Here is a 27,015-nt window from a genome sequence, read left to right as displayed (position 1 = left end):
TCTGAAAGGGCTTAATTTAAATTTTTAATACAATAGGTTTTTTTTTTTTTTAAGTTGAGGTGTTTTATGTATTACATGGATGTAATACATCTCTAATTTGTATAATTCTAGGTTAGGAGCTATGATTCTGCATAACTGCAAGAGTAGTTTGAATATAGTAATAAAGGTATTTTACAATTTTACATGATGTTCCCAGCGTTTTGTTGGCATGATTTGCCAGGGCTAATAAAAGCTTGTGATTATCATATAAATGCTCTCCCCCTCCCCCGGTGGATGGGTTCAGTCTCCTCCCACAACCCCCCTGCCTGCTTATCTGCGGCTGTTTTAACACAGGAGAGAGAACCTTGGGACCCCAAAGTCTGTCTGACCCGACTGGTTCTGTTTCCCGCTGTTTGAAAATCCTGAGTCAACAGGAAGGAGTCACCCTTCCAAAGCTTTCTTTCCCATCAGCCTCCTTGACAGCGCAGGCCCCTCACCCTCGAGCATCCAGAAGGGAGATCAAACCTCAGCCCCCACTGCAGGTCACCAGGTGTGACCGGAAGCTCTGATCCTGGGGGTCTGGCAATATCCCTTCTGCACTGAGCATCTAACCTTATAGGCATGTCTTCCTTTCTTGTGAATGTTTATTCTCGGTGCAGATCCTATTCAAGCTGCCTCTGAGTAAGTGCTCCCCGCTCTCCAAACGCCAAAGTTCACTAAAACTCCCCCTGATTTACGCACAGCTTCCGACTGCCAGCACCTGGCAGCCGCAGCAACCAGCTCCGTCATAAACAGATCGCATACAATTTAATTTTAATGTGCTCGTTAGTCGTAGCACATTTCAGACATAATTGTGAACGCAACACAAAATTATAGCAAAAAGACAATTTTAATGCTGCCGTAGAAAAAAGGGTTATATGAAGAGTCACATAATGGTGCTTCATTGTCAACAACCAAACAGGGCACAGAGTGTGTTACGGTGTCTGTGCTGTTTACATGCCAATATTTTATACAAAGGTTCTCATATGGTGTCAGCTGTCAGTTACTTCTGCAAATTAACTGCCAAAAATGGAGAAGAACAGAATCACTTGGAGAGCCGGTAACCACGGGTTACCTTTCATAAGCCTAAAGATAAAGCTGCAGTGTGGGATCTTGGGAGAATAATTAGGAAGAACAAAACAGAAAGTTACCAATTGAAATAGAAAGGCATCCTACAATATGGAATAGCAACCAAGAGGGCTTATAAATAAGTGAAAGAGGTTGGATCACAGAATGCCTCATGACTTTTAAGCAAAGTATTACAGTACAAACATTTTAAAGGCTTTATCAATGTTTAGGAAATACAGTACAAGTTCTTTTTTTTTTGTTCTTTTCTTTTTTAACCTTTTCAAATAGACTTAACCCTTTGAGCACGGAGTTTATTTTGAGCGTTCTTTGATTTCTAATAAATACCTTTAAAAATCATGTGCAAAATAGTTATGATGCCTGCCAGGGATGTTTTTCCCGGTCTCGTTTATTCAGACTGCTCAAAACAAATGATAATACGATGCTAATAAATATGTATAATTTAAACATGAACCTCTATCAATATAGATGTACTGTATAGCAAAACAAACTATCATACTTTGCTTTCAGATAATGTTTCTGTATACTTTATAAATGCTATCTGTGGTATCTTCTGTATAATTTACAATGTTTGCATGTAAAAAACAAAACCCATAGACCTTAAAAAAAAAAGAAAAAAGAAATATACACTATACATAGGCACAGCTTATGCCCAGAGCACAGCAGGTGCATAAAACACTGTTGCTATAAATGCAAGAAAAAGGTCATTTAACCACAATCACATTTTTTTCATAAGAGAGTCTGAAATCTATACAATATATACATCTATGTTTCAATGTGAAAATAATATTCTTTTAAATTTCAAGGCGTGTTATACCCCTGCAGACCTGCATAAATGGAGGTTCATATTATTCATTATAACTAAGCTGGTAAGGAGTTTAAAAAACAGAGCTTCATACATTATTATTATTTTATTTTATTTTTTAACCAAATTAATGCAAAAGTGCTTCAAAGTACTCAGAGGGCTAAAGATGAAAGGGTGAGAAATGCCAGCACACTCGAGTCTCGTGGAAAAAGTGTGCCTGATTTCGTTATAAATGCTTAATTAAACTGTCTGTGAATGCATGCAGCTTGAAGCATCGGGAGGATGCTCACAACTAAATCCCATTTACACAAAGTTCCAAACACTTACCACTGCATTTTAACCTTCATATTTTACCAGTAACAACAGCTGATTATGCACCTCTATTAAACACTGTACAGTTATACAAAACAGTCCAGCCCAGAGTGATTCTCTGCAGTTAAAATAAGAACATGTGCCAAGAACAACAAGTCAGAGGGGGCCTGAAGGTGCCTTCCACAGTTTCCCTCAAAGCAAACTGCAGTCCTTTCTATCAAAAGCAAATGCTACTGCTTCTCTAACTCAGAGACATACAGAAGGTGGTCTTCCGGAGATTTCCCGTGTGTTTTGCTAAGGTGAAGTTTAACAGCGTGCTTGCTGGCAAAGGTCCGATTGCAAAGTTTGCACTGATAGGAGGTCCCTAGGTCCTCCTCGGGGGAGGACGTCACCATTTTTTCTGACGGTGACTTGGTTTGTGCTATCTGACTGTTAATCTGTTCGGTGGACAGTTTGGATAAGTCCCGTAGCCGGAAGCCTAAGTGTGATTCTAGGTGACTGATGTACGTGGAAGGAGTCCTGATTTGAGACGCACAATCATTACAAAAGAAGACGGGGTGGCCAGTGTCCAAGTTTTTGAGGAACTTTGTTCCACCTGTCCTTCGAAGCTGGTATTTCACGTTGGCCAGCCAGTGGCTGATGGTGGTCATGGACAGCCCGGTGAACCTGGAGATATGCATCCGCTCCTGGGGGCTCAGGTCTGACATGATGTACTTCCCTTCCGAGGTCTGCCGGAGGCTGGCGGCAAACTGGGCCTGGAGGATCAGGAGGTGCTGGGGGTTCCAGTTTGACTGGCGGCCCTTCCTCTTCTGGGCAGGCGTCGACTCCTCAGCCTCCTCCAGAGTGGCCCCATCAATGTCAGACTTCTCGGAGATGCTGGAAGGAGTGGAGGATTTTGACGTGTGGCTCTCTGTCAAGTTCTTCAGCATATCGGATATATCTGACAAGGCATTCTCGCGTAGCGGCGAGTTTGACATGAATGATACGACGGCAGATGTCTTTGCCGTTGTCACCGTGGATGAGGAGGTTGCCGGGGCTGTGGACGTGGGTGACAGAAGCACTGAACCCAAGGAGCAGCCTTTGTCACTCTTTCCTTTTGTCAAGTCTATGGGCTGGTCGTTGTTGACGTGGTAGAAATAGCGGTCGAGGTGGTCTGCCTTCTTGGACTGCAGGGGCGGCGGGGTGGCCACGGCGGCCTTCTCTGCCAGGCTGTTGCTCATCTTGAAAAGCATGCTCATGGGGTCCAGGGCAGGCAGGGAGGGCTTGGCAGCCTTGCCCAGGTGAATGTTCATGACTGACTGCAGGGCGCTCAAAGGGTTAACAAAAGGCTGTTCGGGCGGGTGGTCGGTGATGATGGCCGTGCTGCCACTCAAACTGCTGGACAGGGGCTTCACCAGCTCCTTCCCGTTCTCCACCGGCTCAGCCAGGGGGCTCCCATCCTTGCACCCATCCCGTGGGGGGCTGGGGCTGTTCTCCTGGCTTCGGAAGCCCCCGTCGCTGGACGCCTCCATCTTGATGGGCTCCCCGATTTCGCTGCTACACGGGGAGGGAGTGGCCCGCTTGGGCGGGGAAAGCTTCCCATCCGGCTCCTTCATCTTCTCCTCCACTTTGGCAACTTTCTCAGTGACCTTTTTCACCAGCTCCTCCATGGCATGAAAGTTTGTCTTGGGCATGGGGGACGTCTGGCTGCTGGGTGGAGAGACCAGGGTCTGGTTTTTCGTCGGGGAGATGATCTCACTGTTGCCAAACATGGGTTTCAGGGGCGTGCTCTTCCCCGACGAGCCCAGGGACAACTTCATCATGTTGGGAAGTTGGTAGGCGGCATGGATGCTGGGGTAGCCCCCCCAGCTAGGAGTGCCGTTCTGGGCCTTGTTGATTGCGGATGTCACTGTGTTTTCCAGGGATTTGAGGATATCGAGCCCCCCCTTGGGACTCTCTTCTAAGTCATTTTCAGTCAAGTAATGGTATTTGGAAGAGATGTCACACTTCTCCTCTTCTTCGCCAGGCTTGTCCTTTTGCTTGGGTTTCTCGTCGGTGACTGCTTTGTCCTTGTCGACTTCCTTCTTGACCTCCACATTCAGTTTTGGGGAGATGCTGGCAGGTGTATTGGAGGGGGACGTGAAGGTGGTGGCCGCCAGGGGCACGGACTGGACCTTCTCGTCCAGCAGGGTTGTGATGGTAGGCGTGACGGGCGTCTCCACAATGGGCTTCCCCTTTTTCATAGCCGAGTTGGTGACCTTGATGAAGTGGCCTGTGACCATCATGTGGGCCGTGAGCTCCTGCAGGGTGTCGTGCGAGCTCCCACACTCCATGCACTTCAGGATCTGGGACTTCCGGGCCTCAAAGTGCCATGCGTAGCTGGCCCCGTTCTGGTGGCCGTACCGGTTATTTGGCGTGATGTAAGGGTTGGAGTTCTTCTGAAGTGCATCGTTGGTGTCTGAGATGGTGGCTTTGGGGGTTCCACCTGTGGAATCCGGGGAGCTGGGGAGCTCCAGCTCCAGAGAAGCTTTCTTCCGAGCGGCAGGGATGATTTTGGCGGCGACAGGAGTGACGGGTTCCTTCAGAGGCACTTTTTGGTAGTGTTTTGTTTTGATCATATGGACACTCAAATCCTGCAGGGACTCAAAGGAGTGGCCACAGTACATGCACTTCAGCACCTTCTGGGCATCTTCCTTCCCTTCCATTTCCAGCAAGGAGCGTTTGCGAGGCTTGGACCAGCGCTTGGGGTTGTTGTTATCGGTCTCGTGGTTGTCGTCGCGGTAATGCCCCGTCTCGTTCATGTGCACCGTCAACTCCACCAGGGTGTCGTAGGCGGCGCTGCAGTCCTTACAGCGGAACTTGCTGGCCCCCGTGAAGATGGAGCCGTAGAGCTTGCTGCTCTGCCGGTATAGCTGCACGGTGCTGAAGAGGCTGGGCTCCGGGAGCATGCGGCTCTGCGACACCTGCTGCAGCGTCTTAGCCATGGCGCTCTGGTGCCAGTCGAAGCTCCCGCTGCCACAGCTGCTGCTGCTGCTACTGCTGCTGCTGCTGCTGCCATTGTTCTTCTCCGAGGAGGGCTGGTGCAGATTGAGGTTGAGGTTGGACCAGTAGGAGTTGGAGAGGAAGTTGTTGTAGACGGCCTTCATCTGCTCCAGGCTATCCGACACGGTCGTGTCTTCCAGTGGGACCGTGACCTCCTTGGTCTCCTCTTCGTTCTTGATGGAGCCGCTTTCAAAGTCAGCCATTCGGTCACTGGTCTCACTGATGTGTGACTCGCTGTCCATTTCGTGGCAGGAAAACTCAGCGGCCGGGGAGTTCTGGTAGCTGGGGCAGGCCCGGGTGAGCTCCTTCTCCGGGCACATGTACTTGGCTGAGGGCTCTCCATCTGCCGTATGCTCCTCTGCGTCTAAACCTTCATCCACCAGGGCAGCAGCCTTTAACTCCTCGGAAACATAGGCTGCCATGATAACAGGTGGGAAAGAGAGACAGGTAGGATGGAATGATGAGAGAGAGGGAGAAGGAGAGAAAGAAAAAAAAAAAGCATTAGTACGTGTTGATCTTACCTAGAATATGTTCTGGGCTCTCAGGAAAACACAGCAACCCAGATGGGCACATGTATTTGTAAAACTAAATAGTTAAAATGTGGTGTTTCTTTGGAGCAAAAAAAAAAAAAAAAAATCTGCTCTTCAAACATAATTTGCCACCTTATTCTTCTCAAGGGGCAACAGCTTGAAATTAAAACTAAATTTGAAATTAATGAAGCACATTCTGGAGGTGGCATTCATTTCTAAAGTAATAAATTACTTGTATCAACCTCAGAGACAGCAGTTCCTGTCTGTCAATTAATATGTCTTATGCTTCTCCTACCCCTAATGCATTTCTTAACAGACAGATTCACAATTTAAATTAAGCAAGCAGTTTTTACTCATTACATTTTTGAGGCTCAATCTTTAATAAATATAAAGTATAAAAACACCAATAAAATTTTTACCAAGTAAAAAGAAAAGTACGTCCATTGTAATAAAGGAAAAACAAGATTTTGTGGCTTTTTTTTCTTTCTTCCTTCTGGAAAAGCAGGTCTCAGAAAAGCTTAGAGGTAAGTTTCCTGGCAGGGATAGGTGTGGGTTCGTTCCAGTTGAGAGGAGATACCCTGACCGGCTACCACCCAGCCCCCAGCCCTGTCCCCCACGTGAACACTCAGCCGTTCTCAGCCACCTGCACACACACACTCTCCATGCAGAATTATGTCAGAACAAGTTCAGGAAAATTGGTATTCGGTGCTCATTCCTGCTGTATAAATATATACAAGACCTTCCAGTGGACCTTACAAATGTCAAAGTGTTTGCTCTTTAGACTACTTTGTCAATATTTACTCAGTATAAGCTTCATGGGCATCCAACAGAGATCCTGTCTTTCTGGAAGCGATGTAACTGGGATGTAAATCCAGCATGCATTCCCACACAGGTGGAGGGCAGGCCACGCGCCTGCAGGTTCTGGAAGATGCACGTCCAGAGACGCATAGCCCAGAGAATACTTGTGTTAATGCAACAGGGTGATTTTTTTTTTTTTTTTTCATTCTCTTGCATTCAGTGATTTGGGTTATTCCTTACTAAACTGATCTGCCACTGCATACTGCATCAGGGTAGTTTTTTGCACAGTGAGGCGTGGCCAGTCCTGTGGCTAGGAACAATTTCAAGGTAAAGGAAAAGGGGAAATAAAGTGACTTTGTCCTGTCAGCTTCTAAATACTTGTTTGCTTCAAAAGGCCAGTGGGGAAGTGTGTTAGATGGCTGGAATGGTGCAGTGCGAATTGCAAGGCTGATTTCTACAAAAAGTTCTTAAGAAAGGAAGGGAAGCTTTGTTTGTGGAACTGACTCCACCAACTTTAAAGATTTGCCCCTGCTCCATTTCACATCAGAAAACAAACCAACAATAACGATAAACAAACAAACAAACAAACAAAAAGAGTGAAATTAGTCCCTTGAAGCCAAACAGATAGGCCCCCTCATTCCTTCCAGGACAAGTGTGATTCTTTTGCTCCTAAGCCCCCTCCTTTGAGTGCCAAGATTCCAAAGCCAAGACACATGGAATCCCAACACTGATGTAATGTGAACTTGAATGGGAACTGTCCCAGGTACACACATCAGCTGCAGGAAGGGGATACTTCTGCTCATTTGCCAACTACTAAGCAAGAGTTTTGTCCAGGAGCTGTGGGTGTTCTTTACAAATGACCACAAGAGAGTGCCCTGCTGTGGTCAGCTGAGTGTGAAGTGCTATGAGGAACCTCAAGTTTGAGGCCATGCACTTTGAGATGACAAATAAAGATGGCAAAAGCTGTGTTCCTAGGGTCAGGACCAAATGCTTAAGGAAATACAGCGCTGACCAGTGGAGGTTCCTATGCTAGTCACAGTGAAGACTGTGAATGCATGTGTTGGAAAAAGAACACGAAAAGAAAAAGAAAAGAAGACATCTCACTCTCCCCCACCTGACCCTCAACAGACTTCCTCGGCGTGCAGCACATTCTAGAAATATCTGGACTCAAAACTCCAATGGGGTGGCAGTCCTGGAGGAAGAACAACCAACAAAGAATAACCAAGTGTCCCAATTTGCCTGGACCTGTCCTGGTTTCAGCACTGAACGTCCTGCATCCTGGCAATTCACTAAGTCTTGTGCAAACCGAAGGATGGCTTGTTACCCGAGCTGGGGCACGCAATATGACTGAGGTCAGAGATTCCAGGTGGGTCTGCAACCTCTCTTATAATCCTCTTGGGGAACCGCTGGAGCAGGGTAGGCTGGGTTTAGCTAGACACAGCCCACTGTCTGCAGAAGTGCACTGGGTGCATGCATATGATGTTTCCATAGTACGGTTTTACTGTAAACAGGGAAAGAGGAGGAAATCTCATGGCTGGTGTCCCTCCCACTGAGACTCAAGGAAATGCCCAGGTCTGTGTAGATGGGTGAAGATATCAAAGCCCCTTCTTTCCTGAAGATGCCTCCTGGAGCCACAGTCTGCAATACAAACCCCACACCCTGGGGATTTTGCTCCTATTACAGTAGCTCCCATGAAATTAAGTCTGCGAGAGAAATGGCCCCACAGCAGCCACTACGAGAGGACACCAGTAGCCAGAAGAATCAGAGCCAATAGTGGACATGAAAGAGTCCTCTGTGAGTGAAGGCCACCAGGTGAGAGAGAAACCCAGGGGCTCTGCCAGCCCACCTCCCACCCAGGGGCAATGCGTCTCCCCATGGCTAGAGCCTTTCCCACCCCCACTGCACAAGCACCAACCCAGCCCAAGCTGTCCGGAGCACTCCTCCCCAACACAGGCACCATGAATGACGTGACCAGCTCCTGTCCTGGGCTGGCCCACAACACGCTCTGATATACTTTGTAAATTACACAGCAGGGTCAGAATGTCATTAGTCTGCTGACTGAGAAGGAAATTGATATGAAAGAAAAGGCCAACCTCTCAATCTCCCTGGTGGGAACAAGATCCAACTCAGAGGAGAATTAAAAGGCTCCAGTGCCAAGGAGAACTGGGTCCTGGAAGCCTCACTGCACACCCCAGGTCCTTACAAACGCACACCCTCATGGTCATGACGTGGGCCTCACTCCCTGTTCAAATGACCATTTTCTTTTCCGATCTGAAGGTGAGAAGTATTTCCTTAGGTGGAGCCTAAGACTTTTACCCATTGGTTCTCCCCTCCACATTAAAATAAAGGGAAAGGCTGGGTGCAGTGGCTCATGCCTATAATCCCAGCACTTTGGGAGGCCAAGGCAGGCAGACCGCCTGCGCTCAGGAGTTTGAGATCAGCTTGGGCAACATGGTGAAACCCCATCTCTACTAAAATACAAAAAAATTAGCCAGACATGGTGGCACATGCCTGTAGTCCCAGCTAGTCCAGAGGATGAGGCAGGTGAATCGCCTGAACCCGGGAGGTGGAGGTTGCAGTCAGCCATGACCCACCACTGCACTCTAGCCTGGGCAACAGAGCAAGATCCTATCTCCAAAAATAAACAAATAAATACACAAAAATAAAGGGAAAATTCCCATCCTTCCACCATGCTTTGCAATAATTTCACTACTCTAAGAATGTTTATACTCTTGATTACTGAACTTTAAAAATGTTCTAGAAAACGGAAATGGACCCAGTGAAATGAGGGAACTAAGGGATGAAAGGCACTCCACAAATATGTATCCAGCTCCCACAAGCGCCAGGCAGGTTGCCGCACACAGCAGTGCAGTTTTCTTTCTCTAGGCCTCCATTTCCCCCTCTGAATGATACGGGGCACTACAATAATATTTGTAAGGTCCTTTCTCAGCTACATATCTATCATTTTATGGCCCTTCTGAAAAGGTAAAGAGCTGAGCTGTAAAGTCACTTAATCTGGTTCATTCTCTGCAAACGCCAACCTCACCTACATTCAACAAGTGGAATCGTTCCTCAGTGCTTTCTTCTTTAGACTGAGCATGATACACAAAGCCCCTGGCTGGATAGAAGGAAGGGCTCTGGAAGCTGGCACAGTGAATGCCCTGGATCAGGCAAGGAGGGGAGGAAAGACTGGGTGTTTCCAGTCACTGTGCAGATGGTGAGAAGTCAACAGGGGTGTGGGGCAGGGCTGCTGAGAACCTTGGTCCCCACCAGGCTGGCTTCAATAGCCCAGTGGCAGGCACCGTCCACCGATTCGAACCAACAATGTATCACATATGACCCTGGGAAACTCCGCAACTGTCTCCAACAGTATTTGAGAGTATTTAAATTCCTTGTTGCTACTTAACTTTCTGCTCATTCTTGCCTGAATTCTCTAAGGGAGGGAACCTTACATCCTTAGTCTTGCACGCAGTAGGTGAGCAATGGACAGTGGCTGTCTCATTTCAAGGAGGTGAGCAGGGGGTCATGTCCACCAGCAAGGAGTTGTAACAGCCTTTGCAACAGGATCCCCCCTTCCTCTCTGCGGCCTCCCATATGGGCCCAGTTCAGCCACTAGCATCTCTCACCCCATCCCCAACCAACTCCCTGACTCCAGCCCCAGCCCCTTTAATCTCATCTCCAAGCAGAAACTGCTGAGATTAATATAGAACACCGCACTGGTCATGTCACCTCCCCATATAACACCCTCAGTAACTTCCCACTGGGCTTGGAAGAACATCCAAATTCCTCAAAGCAGCCCTGAAGGAAGGGAGTCCTCCACCATTTGCCCAGTTCCCCTCCAGCCCCTCTCAGCTTCTGAGATGCACCAAGATCTCTCACTCCACACTTTCTAGCGCTGCCTCCTCTGCTGGAAACCCCAGGGCAGGTGCAGTGAAGTGGAGAATGCAGGAACCCACCCTTCCCCGGGCCTCAGGGAAAAGGCTCTTGGGGATGGCAGGGGTTTTGACTCCAGCTTCTGTCCCCTTAGCCATGAGGATCACTTGTCTACAGCCAGAGATTCCAACACACTGTCAGCTTTGTGTGGTCAGGACCAGACCCCACACACCCGCACCACAGATATCAGCCACAACCCTACTGTCTGGCCCAGAGTGGCTACTCAATACATGTCAGTGGGGTGAATGAATGAGTGAATGAATGAATGAATATCTTAGATGGCTGCTTCATACCTCCTAAATAGCTGTCAAAACATCCTGAGGGGATCCTAAGTCCAGCCAGTCCCAATGCAAAGCAGATGTGCTGGTGTGAGACTCAAAGTCCATCCTAGGCAAGTTCTGTCTGCCTGTGACTGGCACATTCAGCAATGCCACTTTGTGAGGAAGGGTCTCTAGGTAGACAGGATGACAGAACCCACCACTGAGGAAGATGGGAGGAGACACCCCAGTCGGTGGTCTCCTTGCATTGGAGCCCCCCAAGCTGTGTCCACACTCAAATACCCTCTTCAGGAATGCATTATGGGCCAGGTGCAGTAGCTCTTGTCTATAATCCTAGCATTTGGGAGGCCAAGGTGAAGGAACTGCGTGAGCCCAGGAATTCAAGACCAGCCTGGGCAATGCAGCAAGACCCCATCTTTATAATTCTTTTAGAAATTAACTAGGCATGGTGGCCTGTGCCTGTAGTCCCAACTACTTAGGAGGCTGAGGCAGGAGCATTGCTTGAGCCCAGGAGGTTGAGGCTGTAGCGAGTTATCATCACACCATTGCACTAAAGCCTGGGTGACAGAGTGATTCTGTCTCAAAAAAAAAAAAAAAAAGGAAAAGTAGGCCAGGCGTGGTGGCTTACACCTGTAATCCTAGCACTTTGGAAGGCCGAGGTTGGGGTATTGCCTGAGCTCAGGAGATTGACATAACCCTGGGCAACATGGTGAAACCCCATCTCTACTAAAAATACAAAAAATCAGCCAGGCATGGTGGCGGGCACCTGTAGTCCCAGCTACTTGAGAGCTGAGGCATGAGAATTGCTCGAACCTGGGAGGTGGAGATTGCAGTGAGCCGAGATCGTCACTCTACTCTAGCCTGGGCAGCAGAGCGAGCCACTATCTCAAAAAAAAAAAAAAAAAAAAAAAAAAACAGGAAAAGCGAAAGTGAAAGAAAATCAAAAGAATGCATTATCATCCCTTCATCCCTCTTTTCTCTTGAGCAAATAAGATGGGAACCTCTGCTGCCAGCGCCCATGGAAGAGGCAGCTGGACTGTGAGGGGGAGGAGGTTCTCATTCAAACCAAACCAACAGCTGCAAAGATGCAAAGAAGCTCTCAGGAGTGATCAGGGACTAGCAAGTGAGGGGCCGACTGGGCACCCGCCTTCCACGCTTCTCCAAGTCCCTCTGTTGAAAGAATCTCTCTTCAAGACGTGAGTCCCTGCGGAATGGCTGCACCCGCTTCCCCACACACATCTCACTTTCCTTACCCCACCAATGAAGACTGTGTGCTTAAAGCAGCAAGACAGCCATCGATCTCTCAAGAGCTGAGTGCCAAGGACACATTTCCAGACAACTGCCTGAACCGAAGAACTTGGCATGCATAGAACCGAATGTGACTCCTGGGTAGAGACACACATGGATGAGAAATAAAAGCTCCCAAACTTACAAAAGCTTTCTGCAAAGTTCTATGGCCCAACAACCTTGGAAGCCCACATGACGGGGGGAAAACACACACACACACACACACACACAGACACACAAAACACGGATCCTGCCTAATATGAACAAGTTTAGGACCCGTGTTCACATTCTTACATTCATTGCATCTGATCCTCTCAATGGTCAAGGAAGGTGCAAAAATCATCTCCATTTTGCAGACAAGAAAACAGGGATTCTGGCTAGTTCCACAGCACACTTGCACTGAGGAACCAGTTCTGACCCCAAACCCTCCGCTGCAGCCCCTCAGGATGAGTCACTGGAGGTAGATGGGACATTTGTCTGAACTCCTAAGACCCAAACCCTGAGTCCAGTGTCAGGGGACCACACAGGAAATGTGGGAGGGAGTTCCCTATCCTCGGAATGAAGAGTAGGCAGTCAGGCAGCACCTTCTCAACTCTCCCAGTGGGATCCACACCTACCCAGGGTCCAGCATCCCCACCCCCAGCTCACCAGTGGTGTGGCTTCCACACCGTGGATGCAGGGATGACAGACATATCATGTCCAGGGAGAGAAGACAGCCAGTCCACTGTGGCCATCAAGGGTCTGGAGACACCAATACCTTCATTAATATTTATTGTCATCATTAACTAAATTCAATCTCTAGGTAAAAAGAAATTAATGTGTGTCACATAAATATAAAACAGTAAGCTGGGCCACAACAGAATTCATTTCTGAGCAAGGTGGAATTACCTTCATCACACAGTTAAAAATCTCTCCCAAAAGATGAAGAGGAAGTGTTGGCTGGGACCTGCACTCTCCAGCCACAGGGGCCATGGATGGGCAAGTCAGGGTGGGAGGGGGCACTGGGTGTGGGTGGGAAGAAAGGAAAAGAAAGCATGGCTGTGTCCCACTTCCCAGTGCAATTTCCAGGTAAACTGCCCTGTGAACATTAGCATTTTCTGGGCTGAAATAAAGGTTCTGAAGTTATAACCCTCTGTTTTCCCTGGGAATGTGCTTTGCTGGCTAAAACTTTTTACAGATTCCTTTTTCCCATGTCTTCTTATTAGGGATAGTCCAGAAGAGCACCCCTCTCTGCAATGAGCGCCTCTGGTCATCCATCCATAAGGATCCCTGTGACTGTGATGGAGGAAAGAGTAGAGGCAGGAGGGAGAGGAAGAGGTGGGGAAAGGAGGGAAAGGAGAAGAAAGGACCGAAGAGGGAAGGGGCCATCAAGTCATCCCGGGTTTAAGAAGGGTGCAGAGAGAGAGGAGGGGGCCCAGCAGAGAGAGGACAGAGGGAGAAAGGGAGATGGGAGAGGAAAAGAACACACTAGGGTTGGGGTCGGGGAGAGAGAGGCTACTGAGGGGCATGGGAGGTAGGAATGGAGAGAGAGAACATGGGTGATGGAGATTTGAGAAGAGACAAGGATGAAAGAGGTTATTTTCTGGAAAGGACTCTATGACAAAGAGGGCCTGGAGTCTGAGTTCTGGTGCACAAGTGGCCCTCAGGATGGCCACCAAGGTAAAAGAGGATGGACCTAGGGGAGCCCGTATGGGTCTGTTCTAATGCTGGGAACCCCGGGCCTCCTTTCCTCCTGCTTCTCTGAATACTCAGATTTTCAAACAACACAGGGTGATTTTTATTTTTTCTTTTTCTTTCTTTCTTTCTTTTTTTTTGAGACAGGGTTATGCTCTGTTATCCACGCTGAAGTTCAGTGGTGCAACCACAGCTCACTGCAGCCCTGAACTCCTGAACTCAAGCCATCCTCCCACCTTAGCCTCCTGGGTAGCTAGGACTACAGGCACTAGATACCACGCCAGGATAAGAGTGTTTTATTGTTTTTGTTTATTTCTTGTTTGTTTGTTTTTTTAATAAGAATTTAACTAGTCGAATGGTTTGGGAAGGTGGCTGCCAGGTGTGTTTTCTCAGGCAGGCTCTCCAGGACTCATGCACACCAGTCTCTGCAGACCCTCCTGCACTTTCCTCAGAGCCAGAATCAACTTCAACACATGCCTAAGCCCTCAGCAGGCATGAAGTCCTCTTCTCTGCTGCAGAATGTGCTTGGACAAGGAAAAATGCCAAGATGTTCACAAGGCATCTTGACCACTTCTCACTCCCCACTTACCTGCCTCCCTCACACCTGGGCCCACAACAGAGCAGACCCCAAGGAAATGGCAGGAGGAGATAGGAAGGGACAGTTCAAAAGCCACAGCAACCCAATGTGGCGAGCCATCCAGGAGGGCAGTAGTTGGACTCTGGAGAGGACCTGACGATTCTCTGCTCTGTTGCCCAGCCTGGAGTGTAGTGGTGTGATCATGGCTCACTGCAGCCTCGAACTCCTGGGCTCAAGTGATCCTTCCACCTCAGTCTCCCTAGTAGCTGGAACTACAGGTAAGCACCAATACGCTGATTAAAAACAATCTTTTTTTAGAGTTGGGGTCTTGCTGTGTTGCCCAGGCTGCTCTGGAACTCCTGGCCTCAAGTGATCCTCCAGCCTCAGCCTCCCAAAGCACTGAGATTCCAGGCATGAGCCATGGAGCCAGGCAGGACCTGATGTTTCTGCATCACATTTTTCTCTGGGAAACAACGTGATGTTAGGCAGGGAGGCCCTGGGTCTCAGCTTCTGCCCTGCCATGGATTAGTCCTGTGGCTGTGATGACTGACTTCACGTCTGTGAGCATCAGTTTCTTCATCAACAAATGGGAGGAAGGAATGGGAAGATGCAACTGGCCACATCCGCCTCCCAGGTGTTTGCAGGCAACCAAGGATTTCATAAGGAGTGGGCATAAAGGACTTTTCCAAGTTAAAGAAACTCTGCAAATAGAGATGCACCAACTGCACAGGGCCAGGGGATGGCCCCTAGGCTCACCCCTCCTCTTGTAAAAGCCTCTAGGTCTCCCAGACCCTCTATGCTGACCTTGCTGCCTTTCAGGAAAGGAGGAGGTGGGAAGACCAGCACCAAGCCCTGCTGGGGTGAGAGCTCCCACTGGGGTTTGGGTTCTGTGCCTCCTCCCTCTGGGCAGCCTTAAAATGGCGGCTGCAGAAAAGGAAGAAATCCAGACAGAAAGGGGAAGAAAAAAGGGAGGGAAACGGAGGGCAAGGAAAGGAGGTGAGGAAGGAAGAGACGATGTCAGACGCACGCCTGCAGCATTAGCACTCCCGACCATGCACAGCTCTCCTCCCCAGGCCCCGGCTCCTGGTATAGGAATTCTAGGAAGGAAGCGGGCAGGACCATGGACTCAGCCCGGCTCCACCCAACTGCATGGATCTGACTGGAGATCCCCAGTGCCCCACGCTCAGGGGTGGGAGTTGGAGCCAGATGCCCTGCAGCACAGTGCTGGCTGGGGCAGCCACCTCAGACACTGGCTCTCAGACTGGCTGCCACTGTCCCTGTAGTCCCCAGCCCCAAGCTGGGCCGCCTTCTCCTCCAGGCTGAGCCCAGTCCCCCTTTCCGCTGGGCATCTGCCTTGAGTCACCTTCCTCTGTGTCAGGGAAAGAGCTCAAAGTCTCCAGAAAATTTCACCTAAATCTCAGCTTATTCTCAATACACCTGGAAAATCTGGATGAACTGATCCATTTGACACAAGAATTTCTGCTTGACAAAGGACTCATGGAAATGCCTCACAAACTGTGCCCCCTGGGTTATGCTTACATGGGGCTCTCTGCTGTACAAACGTGTTGCACACCTTGCTATGATGAAGCAAGGGGATTCTTTTCTCAGGGGAACCACACCTGCCATACCAGCTGTGTCTGACAACCTGATTTGGGGCCTAGAGCTATCCCCAGATATCCTGAGGTCCCACACGATGGGCTGCTCAGAGGCAGCTGCCCCTAGACCTGGCCTGGAGCCCTGGTGGGTGTGAAGGGTAGACAGACAGGAAGGATGCTCAGGCCTGGATTGCCCCTAACCAAACACATTCCCCCAGCCCTCAGAGAACATGAAAAATCAAGATGGAGGTGCACCTTCTTGGCTCTCGACCAGGAGGGGCTCAAAGCAACAGTATGAAGGCAGGACTTCCCTTTTGTGCAGAGAAAGAGAGGAGATGGCAGGGGGAAGTCGGATGGAGTGGAGGGGGCTTAGCTAAACACACACTGGGGGGTACCAATATGATTGGATTGAATGTTGGGCCTCTGTCTAATTATTAAATAAGCAGGGAGAAGAAAGCATTCTAGAGGACTGTTTACACTTGGTACCCAGGAAGTGACAATTCAGTGGGGAACACAAGTCTTCTCCCTCCATCCACCTGGGCACCTGGAGTCACCTACAGATGCCACCTAGGATGATGGAGGCCATGGCCTCTAGGGACAAACAGAATGGCATTCTTGGATGGTACCAGGGAGACCAGGGGCCTTTCAGGCATCGCTGCTAGGATTTGGAGCGCCCCAGAAACCAGGGCAATATCCAAGGGCCAGAGGGCCCAGAAGGGCATGGTTTGGCTCTGTGGGAAGGAAAGGTGGCTGCAGCTGTAATGGCCAGGACTTCTGCAGAAGGCTGGCCACGGTGGGATGACAACCTCCCCTAGATTGATTGCTCTTCCCACTAGCAAGGTCAGGAATATTAATTTTGTACATGATAATTTGATGTAATGTGAGAGATGAATGCTTGTTCAGTTTGGTATCCCTGTGTTAATAAAGCTGCAATGCTTTCATGCCAAGAAAAGCATGGCATTAGCTGATTGGTGAATAAAGTCAGTGTGAATAAGGAAACACCATGCTTTAGCACAGCCATTTTGGCCAGTGGTGGCGCAAGCCAAAGACAGGCTGCGGCTGCTCCTCTAGGGAACCCACGGCAGCGAGGCTTCCCAGGACACCTCCCAGCTGCTGGAAGCCCCAGCCAGTTCAGAAGACTCAGAACCCAGGATGAGTCCTGTTCCTCCAGCGGTGATGGGAAACAAGAGTCCAAGAGTTCCAGAAGCCAAACCCGGGGCTCCCAAAACTGAGTTAAGAAAGACACTGCCTGAAGCTTCTCTCTTTGAATTCTTGCTGCAATGAAAGGACCCCATTGTGCCACCGTCTCAGTAGCTCCTCCCCAGAACGATCTCCCTCCCTTTCTAGCACTCTTCATGAGGGGGATGGTTCAGAAAAGGAGGAGGACAGAACTTCAGGAGGCTCTCCAAGATCAGAAAGAGAAGGCAGCTTCCCCATCTCTACAATGTCTCTCTTCCAATGCCTTCTTGGGGGCTTGCTCTGCTGCAGTTTGGGCACCAACCTCAGTGCAAACAAAAATAAATGTATCAAGGTTGCATTCACGGGACAAAAACCACTGCCTCAGACAAATCTGCAGATAACAAAGAATAAATAAATACTCACTTCAGGGACCATCTGAGTCACCTACTGTCCTCGGCTTCAAGCACATTTAAACCAACTGGGCACCAAACCCACCGTGGAAGCCCACACCAGTATGCTGTCATGGGAAGTCCATATGCTCACTCTCTGTGCCCTGGAGGAGTGCTTCATTGCTGAAATCACCTTAATCCATTTAAGCTACAGGGCAGAGTCATCATTCAGCCAGCTGGATGGTGGGGCCATGTCTGGGTTGACAACAATCAGTTTGGCCTGGTAGCCGGCGATGGTCTATCAAGTGAAACATGGCTTCTGGAGCCAGGGTGCATTTTTGCAAGAGTGGTGAAGGAAGTAAGCTGCCTGTGGGTGCTGTACTCCCATTCCTCTTTCTGAGTTCAATACATTCCCAAGTACACTGCCCTCTCAGAATAAAGAATTCAGGGTCTGAATCTCTTCCCAATGTCCTTTTACCTTTTATTCTACAAAATCCATAAGGTAAACCCTGGCCTATATTGAATCCAATAAATTAGAAGAATAACTTCATCCAAAGAAAGGATTCTCTCATCTTGGTGGAATAGGAATCGGGCAAATTATTAGGGGCAGGGGATGTGCTTGACTTTCTCAAATTGCATACACGAGCAGAGGGATTCTCAGGGGGTAGCTGATGTCTTTAACGAGGCAGCTCATTGAGGCAGCTTAAGGAACCAAGTAACTCTTGCCTGCCTATACACTTGGTGATCTAAAAACCTGGGAAAAGCAACTTTAGAATTGGGCAGCAGGCTGTGAAAATTTGGGAACAGTCCTTAAAATGGGCCTCTTCAAGTGGCTAAACATGTACAACTCAAACTGTCACTGGGACTTGCTGGCTTTCCTCCAAAATACTAAAAGAGCTATATCCAAAGGGAAGGTAAATGGATGGCTAACAAGAGATAGGAGTTAAGATTTACATGGAAGAGGAAGCAACAGATTCACTCAACACATCTACCCATCCACCCAGCCAACCCTCTATCCATCTATCCATCCATCCATCCATCCATCCATCCATCCATCCATCCATCCATCCATCCATTTATCCATCCAAAAATCCATCCATTCATCCATCCATTCATCCATCCATCCCCCCATCCACTCACCTCATTCTTCTAGCCATCCCAAGCCCATCCCAAGCCCATCCATTCAAAAACTCATCCATCCATCCACCCATCTATCCAACCAAAAACCCATCCATCCATCCATTGAAAAATCTATTCATCTAACCATCCAAAAACCTATCCATCCAAAACCCATCCATCCATCCATCCACCCATCCCCCCATTCATTCACCTCATTCTTCTAGCCATCCCAAACCCGTCCATTCAAAAATTCGTCCATCCATCCACCCATTCATCCAGCCAAAAACCCACCCATCCATCCATCCATCCATTCAAAAATTCATCCATTCAAAAACGTATCCATCCATCTGAAAATCCATCCATCCATCCATCCAATCATCCACCATCCATCCATCCATCCATCCATCCATCCATCCATCCATCCATCCATCCATCAACTCTTCCATTCAAAAATGTACCCATTCATCCAAAAGTCCATCCACCCATCCAACCATCCATCCATCCACCCACCCACCCAACAACAATCCAAAAACCCATCCATCCACCCAATATGTATTAGACACTAATTACATACTCCAGATGTTTTAGGGTTAGGAATAAGTAACCAAAGTAAATAGCCCAGAATTACAGGCTATACTTTTATGTGCTCAAGATGGCCTTGGTTACACAAAGGATAAGGGCATTAGAGAATCATACATCTGTACAAATGTCTTAGCTCGATATTTAAAGCCCAGGTTAACCAAGTCCCACTTTACCTTCTAAGTTTTATCATCTACTGCCCCCTCCACACACACAGATGCTAGTCTTCCCTGATAATTTTCCTTTGATCTTGCCTTGATTGATGCTGTTTCTTCCATTTTACATACCATGCTCAATCTTTTCACACTCCCCTCCCTGTCCTCCAAGGTCCTGCTCTTTCCATGTCTCCCAGGAAGTCCTTTCTCATCTGTCTCTGTGAACATGATACCTTTAATTTCTGTGATGAGACAATGAATGGAAACATCCTCTCTAAACTCTAAAGTCTACAGAAATATAAGAAATTATCAGCATCATTGTATAATCTCTTCGGGCATTTATCTCTTGTAGTTTTTGAGTGGCTGATCCTGGGCATAAATTCTCTTTCTATATACACTACAGGAGCATTCCTTACCTCTGAGCTCTTTGCATGGTCTGGCATGCCAACTGGACTCAGTAACTTCTGGTCCAATTATTTTAGTTTGGATGGCGCTGCTTAGGCTAAGAACCAACAAAGACCCAGGGTCACTTCAGGTAGAAGTTTCCACTGCCTTCCTCAACAGCTCTTGAATGTTGGGCTGAGAAGCCTTAGGTGCTCTCTGACTTCCCATGCATCTCTTCATGCCTCACTCCCACGTCACAGAACAGAGACACTCCAGTAAGAACCAGGGCCACCAGTGTATCTCAGTTCTGGCAAAGTTCCTCATCTTATGACCACAAGGAAAACTTGGAGAGAAAATGTTCACAGTGACCTCAGAAAAGTTTAACCCTACCCTCTCTGCACTGGGCACCTGCATGGTAGCCACCATGACTAAGTGATCTTCTTAATGTCTGCAGCACTGCCTGCATTGAGCAGGACTGATCCAGCATTCAGCCAGCATTGACACAATTTTCAGCCAATACTCAGCAAGTACTCATCCAGGACTCAGCCAGCACTTAGCCAACATCCAGCTAGCATGCAGCTAGTATTGACCCAACACTCACCTAGCACTCAGCCAGGACTCAGCCAGGCCTGACCCAGGACTCAGCCACTAGCACTCGGTCAGCATTTAGCCAGTACTCAATACTCACTCAGCAGTCAACAAGCACTCACTCAGTATTGACCCAGCTCTCAGTTAACACGCACCCAGGCCTCACTAGTGTACATGTGAACACTGTTTGGATGAATAGTGAAAAAATCATTCTAGCCTGTTTGAAGGAACAAAGGTAATGGTCAAATGTTTCAACTTTTAAATATTTCTGACTGACATATACATGCCTACAGATTTCAACCTCATTTCTATATATTTAAACAGCTTTCCTCCAACCAATATAGAAATAGTATCTATTGACTGGTTGACATCACAATATATGTTTCCTCTTAAGTATCCTGTCTCGCATTTTTATATTGACACTCTACATAGTCTGAGTTGAGTGTTTCTTATACTAGATCAGGAACCCTTAATACCTTACCATCCATCACAAGGAAGAGAGGAAAGAGAGAGAGAGATAAAAGAAACAACAATAAAATAATGAGAACAGCACTCTCACTAACTGGTTCATGCCTTACTTGCCTTCTTGTGGAGGATAATTTAGTAACATATATCAAAATTGAAAACATCTACGCTCTGACCCAGCTAGCAATCTTTACTACAAAAACATTCATACATCATACATAGCCCCTCAACAACAACAACAACAACAACAACAACAAAACCCCTCTATGAAGGGTGTCCTCATCAATATTTCTTAGAATACCAAAGAAGTGAATAAACAAACTAAGGTATACCCATATCATGAAATACTATGCAGCAACTCACAAGGATGGTAAGACAGAGATACCAGTGTCAGAGAAGATATGGAACACTGGAATTTTCAAGTACCAACTGTTAATAACCATTTTGAAAATCTCTGTCAGTATCCACAAAAGCTACACGTACACATACTCTGTGACCCGGCAATTCTATTCCTAGATCTAGACCCATTAGATGTGCATACGTATTTCATCAAAAGACCTGATATCCTTTGATACGCTATTCACAACAGCAAAGCAACTGGAAAGGATCCAAATGTCCGTCACCAGTAGAGTGAATAAATACACGGTGTCCTGTCCATACGCTAGAGTGCCATGCCGCAGACAAAATCAACTGTTATTCAAAACAACACGGGAGGATCACACCAACAAAACATTGTATGAATTCATTTATGTAAATTTCAAAATCAGGAAAGCTCACCTGTGGTGTTAAAAGTCAGGAGAGCAGTTACCCTTTGGAGGTGATGGCTGGGGAAGGGTGGAGGAACTCCTGGAGCATGAAATGTTCTGCCTCTGGGCCTGGGCCCTGGAGGCATGGGTGTGTTCACCTGGGGAAAATTCAACCTACACTTACATTCGCACGCTGGGCTTTTTGTATGTTATTCTGCATAAAAAGGTTTTTTTAATAATTTCAATTTGCGGTTCAGGGGTACAGGTGCAGGTTTATCACATGGCATATTGTGTGATGCTGAGGTTTAGGGTCCCATCACCCCAGTAGTGAGCATGATATCCAACAGGTGGTTTTTCAGCCCTTGCCCCTGACCTTCCCCCACCCCATCTAGTAGCCCCCCGTCTCCACTGTTCCCATCTTTATAGCCATATGTACCCAACTGCATACAAAGTTTAAAAACAATGATAATTCTCTAATTTCTCATATGAGAAGATCTCTAAGACATAGCAGAAAGTAGGAAAAGAAAATAAGTCTCAGAAACACACACATGGGTCTCTGTTTTCTGAGCAAGTCTGTGTGTGTGCGATTGTATGTGGGCACCTAGGAAAGAATCCTGGCCTGGATGTTAGCAGCTGTCCTGCAGGTGGAGGAGGCAGATGTGGTCGTGGGGAGCAGCACGGCGGGAGGAAGGGGAGGTAAAGGGTGCTCCTCTGCACCATCTGGAATGTTCACAAGCACACCTTCATGAAGTGCTGTGAATTTTTTTTTTTTTTTTTGAGACAAAGTTTTGCTCTTGTTGCCCAGGCTGGAGTGCAATGGTGTAATCTCGGCTCACTGCAGCCTCTGCCTCCCAAGTTCAAGTGATTCTCCTGCCTCAGCCTCCCGAGTAGCTGGGATTAAAGGTGCCCGCCACCACGCCTGGCTAATTTTTTGTATTTTTAGTAGAGATGGGGTTTCACTATGTTGGCCAGGCTGGTCTTGGATTCCTGACCTCAGGTGATCTGCCCGCCTCAGTCTCCCAAAATGCTGGGATTATAGGCGTGAGCTACCGTGTAAGGCCTTTGTTTGTTTGTTTTTGTTTTTGAGACGGAGTCTTGTGCTGTCATCCAGGCAGGAGTGCAGTGGCACAATCTCAGCTAACTGCAACCTCCACCTCCCAGGTTCAAGTGATCTTCCCACCTCAGCCTCCCAAGTAGCTGGGACTACAGGCATGCCACCATGCCCAGGTAATTATTGTAATTTTAGTAGATACAGGGTTTCACCATATTGGCCAGGCTCGTCTCCAACTCATGACCTCAAGTGATCTACCCACCTCGCCTCCCAAAGTGCTGGGATTACAGGCGTGGGCCACCTTGCCCAGTTAGTACTGTGACATTTTAAAAGTTATAAAGGAATTTTTATTTGTAGCATTCACCCTCTGTGTGTCAGGCTCTATATTGGCCACCATCAGCCCAGAAGACGCAGTGCCTGGTCCCAGGGAGTGGGCATTTGGGGCTGCATGCCTGGGAGTCAGTGGAGAGTGGGTTCCTGCACGGGGGGTCAGTCACAAAGGCATAGGGACCTCAGGTGCCAGCTCCACAGAATGCCAAAGGGCCCAGGACAGCTCTCCAACCTCCCACCTTTGCTATCTTCTACAGCAGCATTCTAGGTGAAAGTGTTACCTACAGTGACAACAAACTACGGGGAAAACAGAGAGATGGGCAAACTGCATGCTGCAGTCCTAATTTTGACCTCAGTGGGAGCAGGAGGTGGGAGGCTGGAAGGGTGCTGAGCAATACCCAAAACATCTGGGGAGCACAGCATCCCTAACCACAGGCAGGGTCTTGCCCCCCATTGTGGGAACCAGCGGGTTTCAGGTCTGTCCCTTCCTTTCATGTTCAGGCTTGGTGTCTGAGGCCAGCTGCCCCTTCCACTGGGCACAGTTCTCAGCTCCCTGCATCCCTTCAGAGCCCAGCCCTGCGGATCACAATGCCAGCCTTTCCAAGTCCCTGTGGCGGACTCCGCGGGGCAGGTGTCTGTGTGGCAGGTGGGACAATGGAGACAGATGTGCAGTGAGACCTCTCTGGGCCCCACCCTTCTGCTGTGAAGACTGAATAAGATAACCACCAAGAGTAAGGGTAGTTTATTCCCTTCCTGTCTCTTTTTGTGCCCCTTCCTAAGAACCACAGAAAGATCTACAACCTAATTTTCTATTTTTTTTAAGAGACAAGGTCTTGCTCCATTGCCCATGTTAGAGTGCAGTGGTGTGATCATGGCTCACCTGCAGCCTTGAACTCCTGGACTCAAGCGATCCTCCTGCCTTAGCCTCCCAAGTAGCTGGGACTACAGATGCACACCACCATGCCTAGATGATTTTTAAGTTTTGTTTTTTTTGTAGAGACAGGGTCTAGCTATGTTGCCCAGGCTGGTCTTGAACTCCTGGCCTCCAACACCTCGGCCCCTCAAAGCAGTGGGATTACAGGCATGAGGTACTGTACTTGGCCTGGACTTTCTGCTTCTAATGCAAGTGCTCTAGAAACACACAGGCTTGGAGAAGACACTCAGAATAAACCAGGATATGTACAACCCCCCCAACCCCCCGCCTCCAGCTGCCACTTGCTTCCCTGGCCGTCCCTGCCCTAATGCGTACCTACAGGTTGAGTGGTTATGCTCCTAAAACCCAGCTGTGAAATGCTCACGCACTGCAGGGAGACCTGCTACTGGATCAGCAGACATTTCCTGAGAAAGGGTCAGCGGGCCCCCACCTCGGCAGCAGGGACAGAGCTGTACGGAGCTCCCGTGGCCTCCTAGGTCACCTCCTCAGGAGGTGCTCACGGACCTGTGAGATCTGTGTCTCTTGGCTTCCCCTGCACCGCGGGAAGGCCACTCTAGGCTTGCTCATGTGACCAGGAGCATTTCACCTCCCACAACCCAGCTGACGTCTCACATGACCAAGGGCTTTGCTGTCCTCTCCATCCAAAGCCCATCCTTCTCACCTCTGCATCCCCACAGCCCTGCAGAAACCCTGCAGCTAGGGCAGTCCCTTTATTCCAGTGGGCTGGGGAGGCAAGGGGGTCCCAACCCTCCCCCCACAGAGCAGAGGGAGGGCCTTGCACAAGTCAGATACTCAATCAATTTCTTTGAATTAAATCAAACTTTTAAATTAAAAGTCGACCCCGTAAAAGAGCCGACTTAATGCTTGTTCTTTTTGTTTGTTTGTTTTGTTCCATTTCCTTGAGACTCTTTGGCACCAAGCAGCATTTCCGTAAAGAATTAAAAGCTCATAACCAATTACGGATGCACGGGAGCCTTCCATCTACCTGCAGTAGTGCTGTCTGGGAATGGTCCTGGCACGCTTTGAGGGGCCTTGCACTCCTGAGGGTACCTTCTGCACATGATCGCTGCCCGGCTATACACCAGCCCGAGAAGGAGCGAGAGCCGTCCATGGGCTCCATGTCATGGATGAAGAGACTGATGCTTAGAGAGAAAGAGGATAGGGGATGAGACACAGAACAAGGACTGGAATTGGCGGCGGGGGGAGGGAAGCAGCCAGGGCTTTTGCTGCTGGATCTCCCTGCCTGTCTCCAGAATACACATTTAAAATGTACTGCTTAAGGGTGAAGAAACTGAGGGAAAGTCCCCCGATTCCTTAAACGTGTGACACATGGCCAGGCACAATGGATCATGCCTGTAATCCCAGCATTCTGGGAGGCCAAAGTGGGGTAGATCACCTGAGGTCAGGAGTTCGAGTCCAGCCTGGCCAACGTGGAGAAACCCCGTCTCTACTAAAAGTACGAAAATTAGCCGGCCCTGGTGGCAGGCGCCTGTAGTCCCAGCTACTCAGGAGGCTAAGACAGGAGAATTGCTTGAGCCTGGAAGGCAGAGGTTGCAGTGAGCCAAGATTGTGCCACTGCACTCCAGCCTGGGTGACAGGGCGAGACTCTATCTCAAAAAAAAAAGTGTGACACACAACCACATGGCGACTCTCTCTGACCAGAAAGGACAGTAGGCTGGAGTCTGGCTATGCCACCTTGGCAAGGTGTGCTTGGTGAGTCTGTTCATCTCTCAGCCTCAGTCTTCCCACTTGAAAAATGGGACAATATCATCACCTCCCTTGCAGGACGTGGGGAGACACAAAATACGCAAAGTAGACAAAGCAAGAAATGTCACACATGTAGCAAGGGTGCCCAGAACCCTCTACTGGTTGCAATTGTGGGATCTGGGTGTTTTTCTTCTTGATCAAGAGGGAAAGTCGTTTTTATTTAACCTGAAAATACAAATAGAAGGGCTGCTTTCTGGTTGAAGCAAAGCCTGAAAGTCCATGAACACCCTCTTTGACAAGGTTATGGAGTGCAGGGGAGAAGTTGGGCCCTGGGTCAGCATCCCTTGACCATCATGAATTAATCTGCCTGTATTCCAAAGGTCCCCATGTCCACACATAGCAAGGGGGCTCAAACGCTGCCTTGCAGCTATAAGACTCCTACTGGGCAAAGTTCTCAGAACCAAAAAGAAAAAATACATCTACATCGGGGGTCTCTCACTGACTGGGTCCAGGACCCAAGCCTCTGAGGCCCAGGGCAGCCCTCTCTGTTGGCAGCCTCTTGGAGGGGACAGTAGGAACAGTGTATCATCGCCACTGTGAACACAGAATGTCACACGAGCAAAGACACTTGTCAAATGCCTTTCCCTTACACGCACCCTCATCATGACCTGTGTTAATGAAGTTAATTGAATTTAAGATCAATAATGGTTAATTATTGCAATTTGACATTCAGAGATAAATGGCTTTAAGACAGAGAAGTATGTGTGTATGTGTGAGCGCGCGCGCGCGTGTGTGTGTGAATTCTCTCTAAAGAAGGTGAACGCATTACAAGCCTAAGAGGGATCCCACAAGCCTTCCATTGATTCTGGTACGTTGTAATCGACTTCATCCTCTGATAAATGTGGGCTTTTCAGAGCTACAAGTAAATGTTCTACAAGACTACTCTAACCCTTGTCACTGGCCAAATCTATACGTGCTGTACACCAGAAATCTATTGAGATAGATTAAAGAACTGCTGTAGAAACAAGAGCAGCTTCAATAAAGGTGAAGGTTTATTATATTGACTATTAATGTAACTTAACTGTATGCGGTTATGAATGCTTATGGATCAGGGCAGTTTAATTTGGGACAGTTGGATATGATTATAATTGAACACAAATTTTTTTTTTTTATATCACCATAGATGAACTCAATTCAAGGTGGACAAAAAGGAAAAACCAACCTAGCTTGGAAAGCAGCTAGGTTATAACCAGCTTCCCAAAGGGTGAATTCCTGGGGAGAGGCGGCCCCAGGAGAGCTGGCCCAGGCCCAGGCCTCTCTAGCGATGCACTCACCACACCACCTCCTGTTCCAGGCCCCACAGCAGTGCAGGGAGCTGACGCCCCAGCCGTCTACGGCGGCCCAACAAGCCCGGGGTCAGGGCTGCTAAGTGGCTCCTCTGATGTGATCCAAGTTGGTAAGAAGTTTACTTTTCA

General features: G+C 48.3%; 1 protein-coding gene across 1 annotated transcript in view; it reads right to left on the bottom strand.

Annotated features, from left to right (window-relative positions):
* Nucleotides 1–849: 849 nt before the first annotated feature.
* The window catches only part of TSHZ3 (teashirt zinc finger homeobox 3), a 75,440-nt gene continuing 49,274 nt past the window's right edge, over nucleotides 850–27,015 (bottom strand). Inside the window, exon 2 of the mRNA XM_010355781.2 lies at nucleotides 850–5,657. Within this exon, the coding sequence (XP_010354083.1) occupies nucleotides 2,452–5,657 (3,206 nt within the window). The 3' untranslated portion in view covers nucleotides 850–2,451. The remainder of the gene's footprint in view (nucleotides 5,658–27,015) is intronic.

This window comes from Rhinopithecus roxellana, chromosome 12, assembly GCF_007565055.1.
Source record: "Rhinopithecus roxellana isolate Shanxi Qingling chromosome 12, ASM756505v1, whole genome shotgun sequence".
NCBI classification, from domain to species: Eukaryota; Metazoa; Chordata; class Mammalia; order Primates; family Cercopithecidae; genus Rhinopithecus; species Rhinopithecus roxellana.
This window is presented reverse-complemented; position numbering and strand designations above follow the sequence as displayed.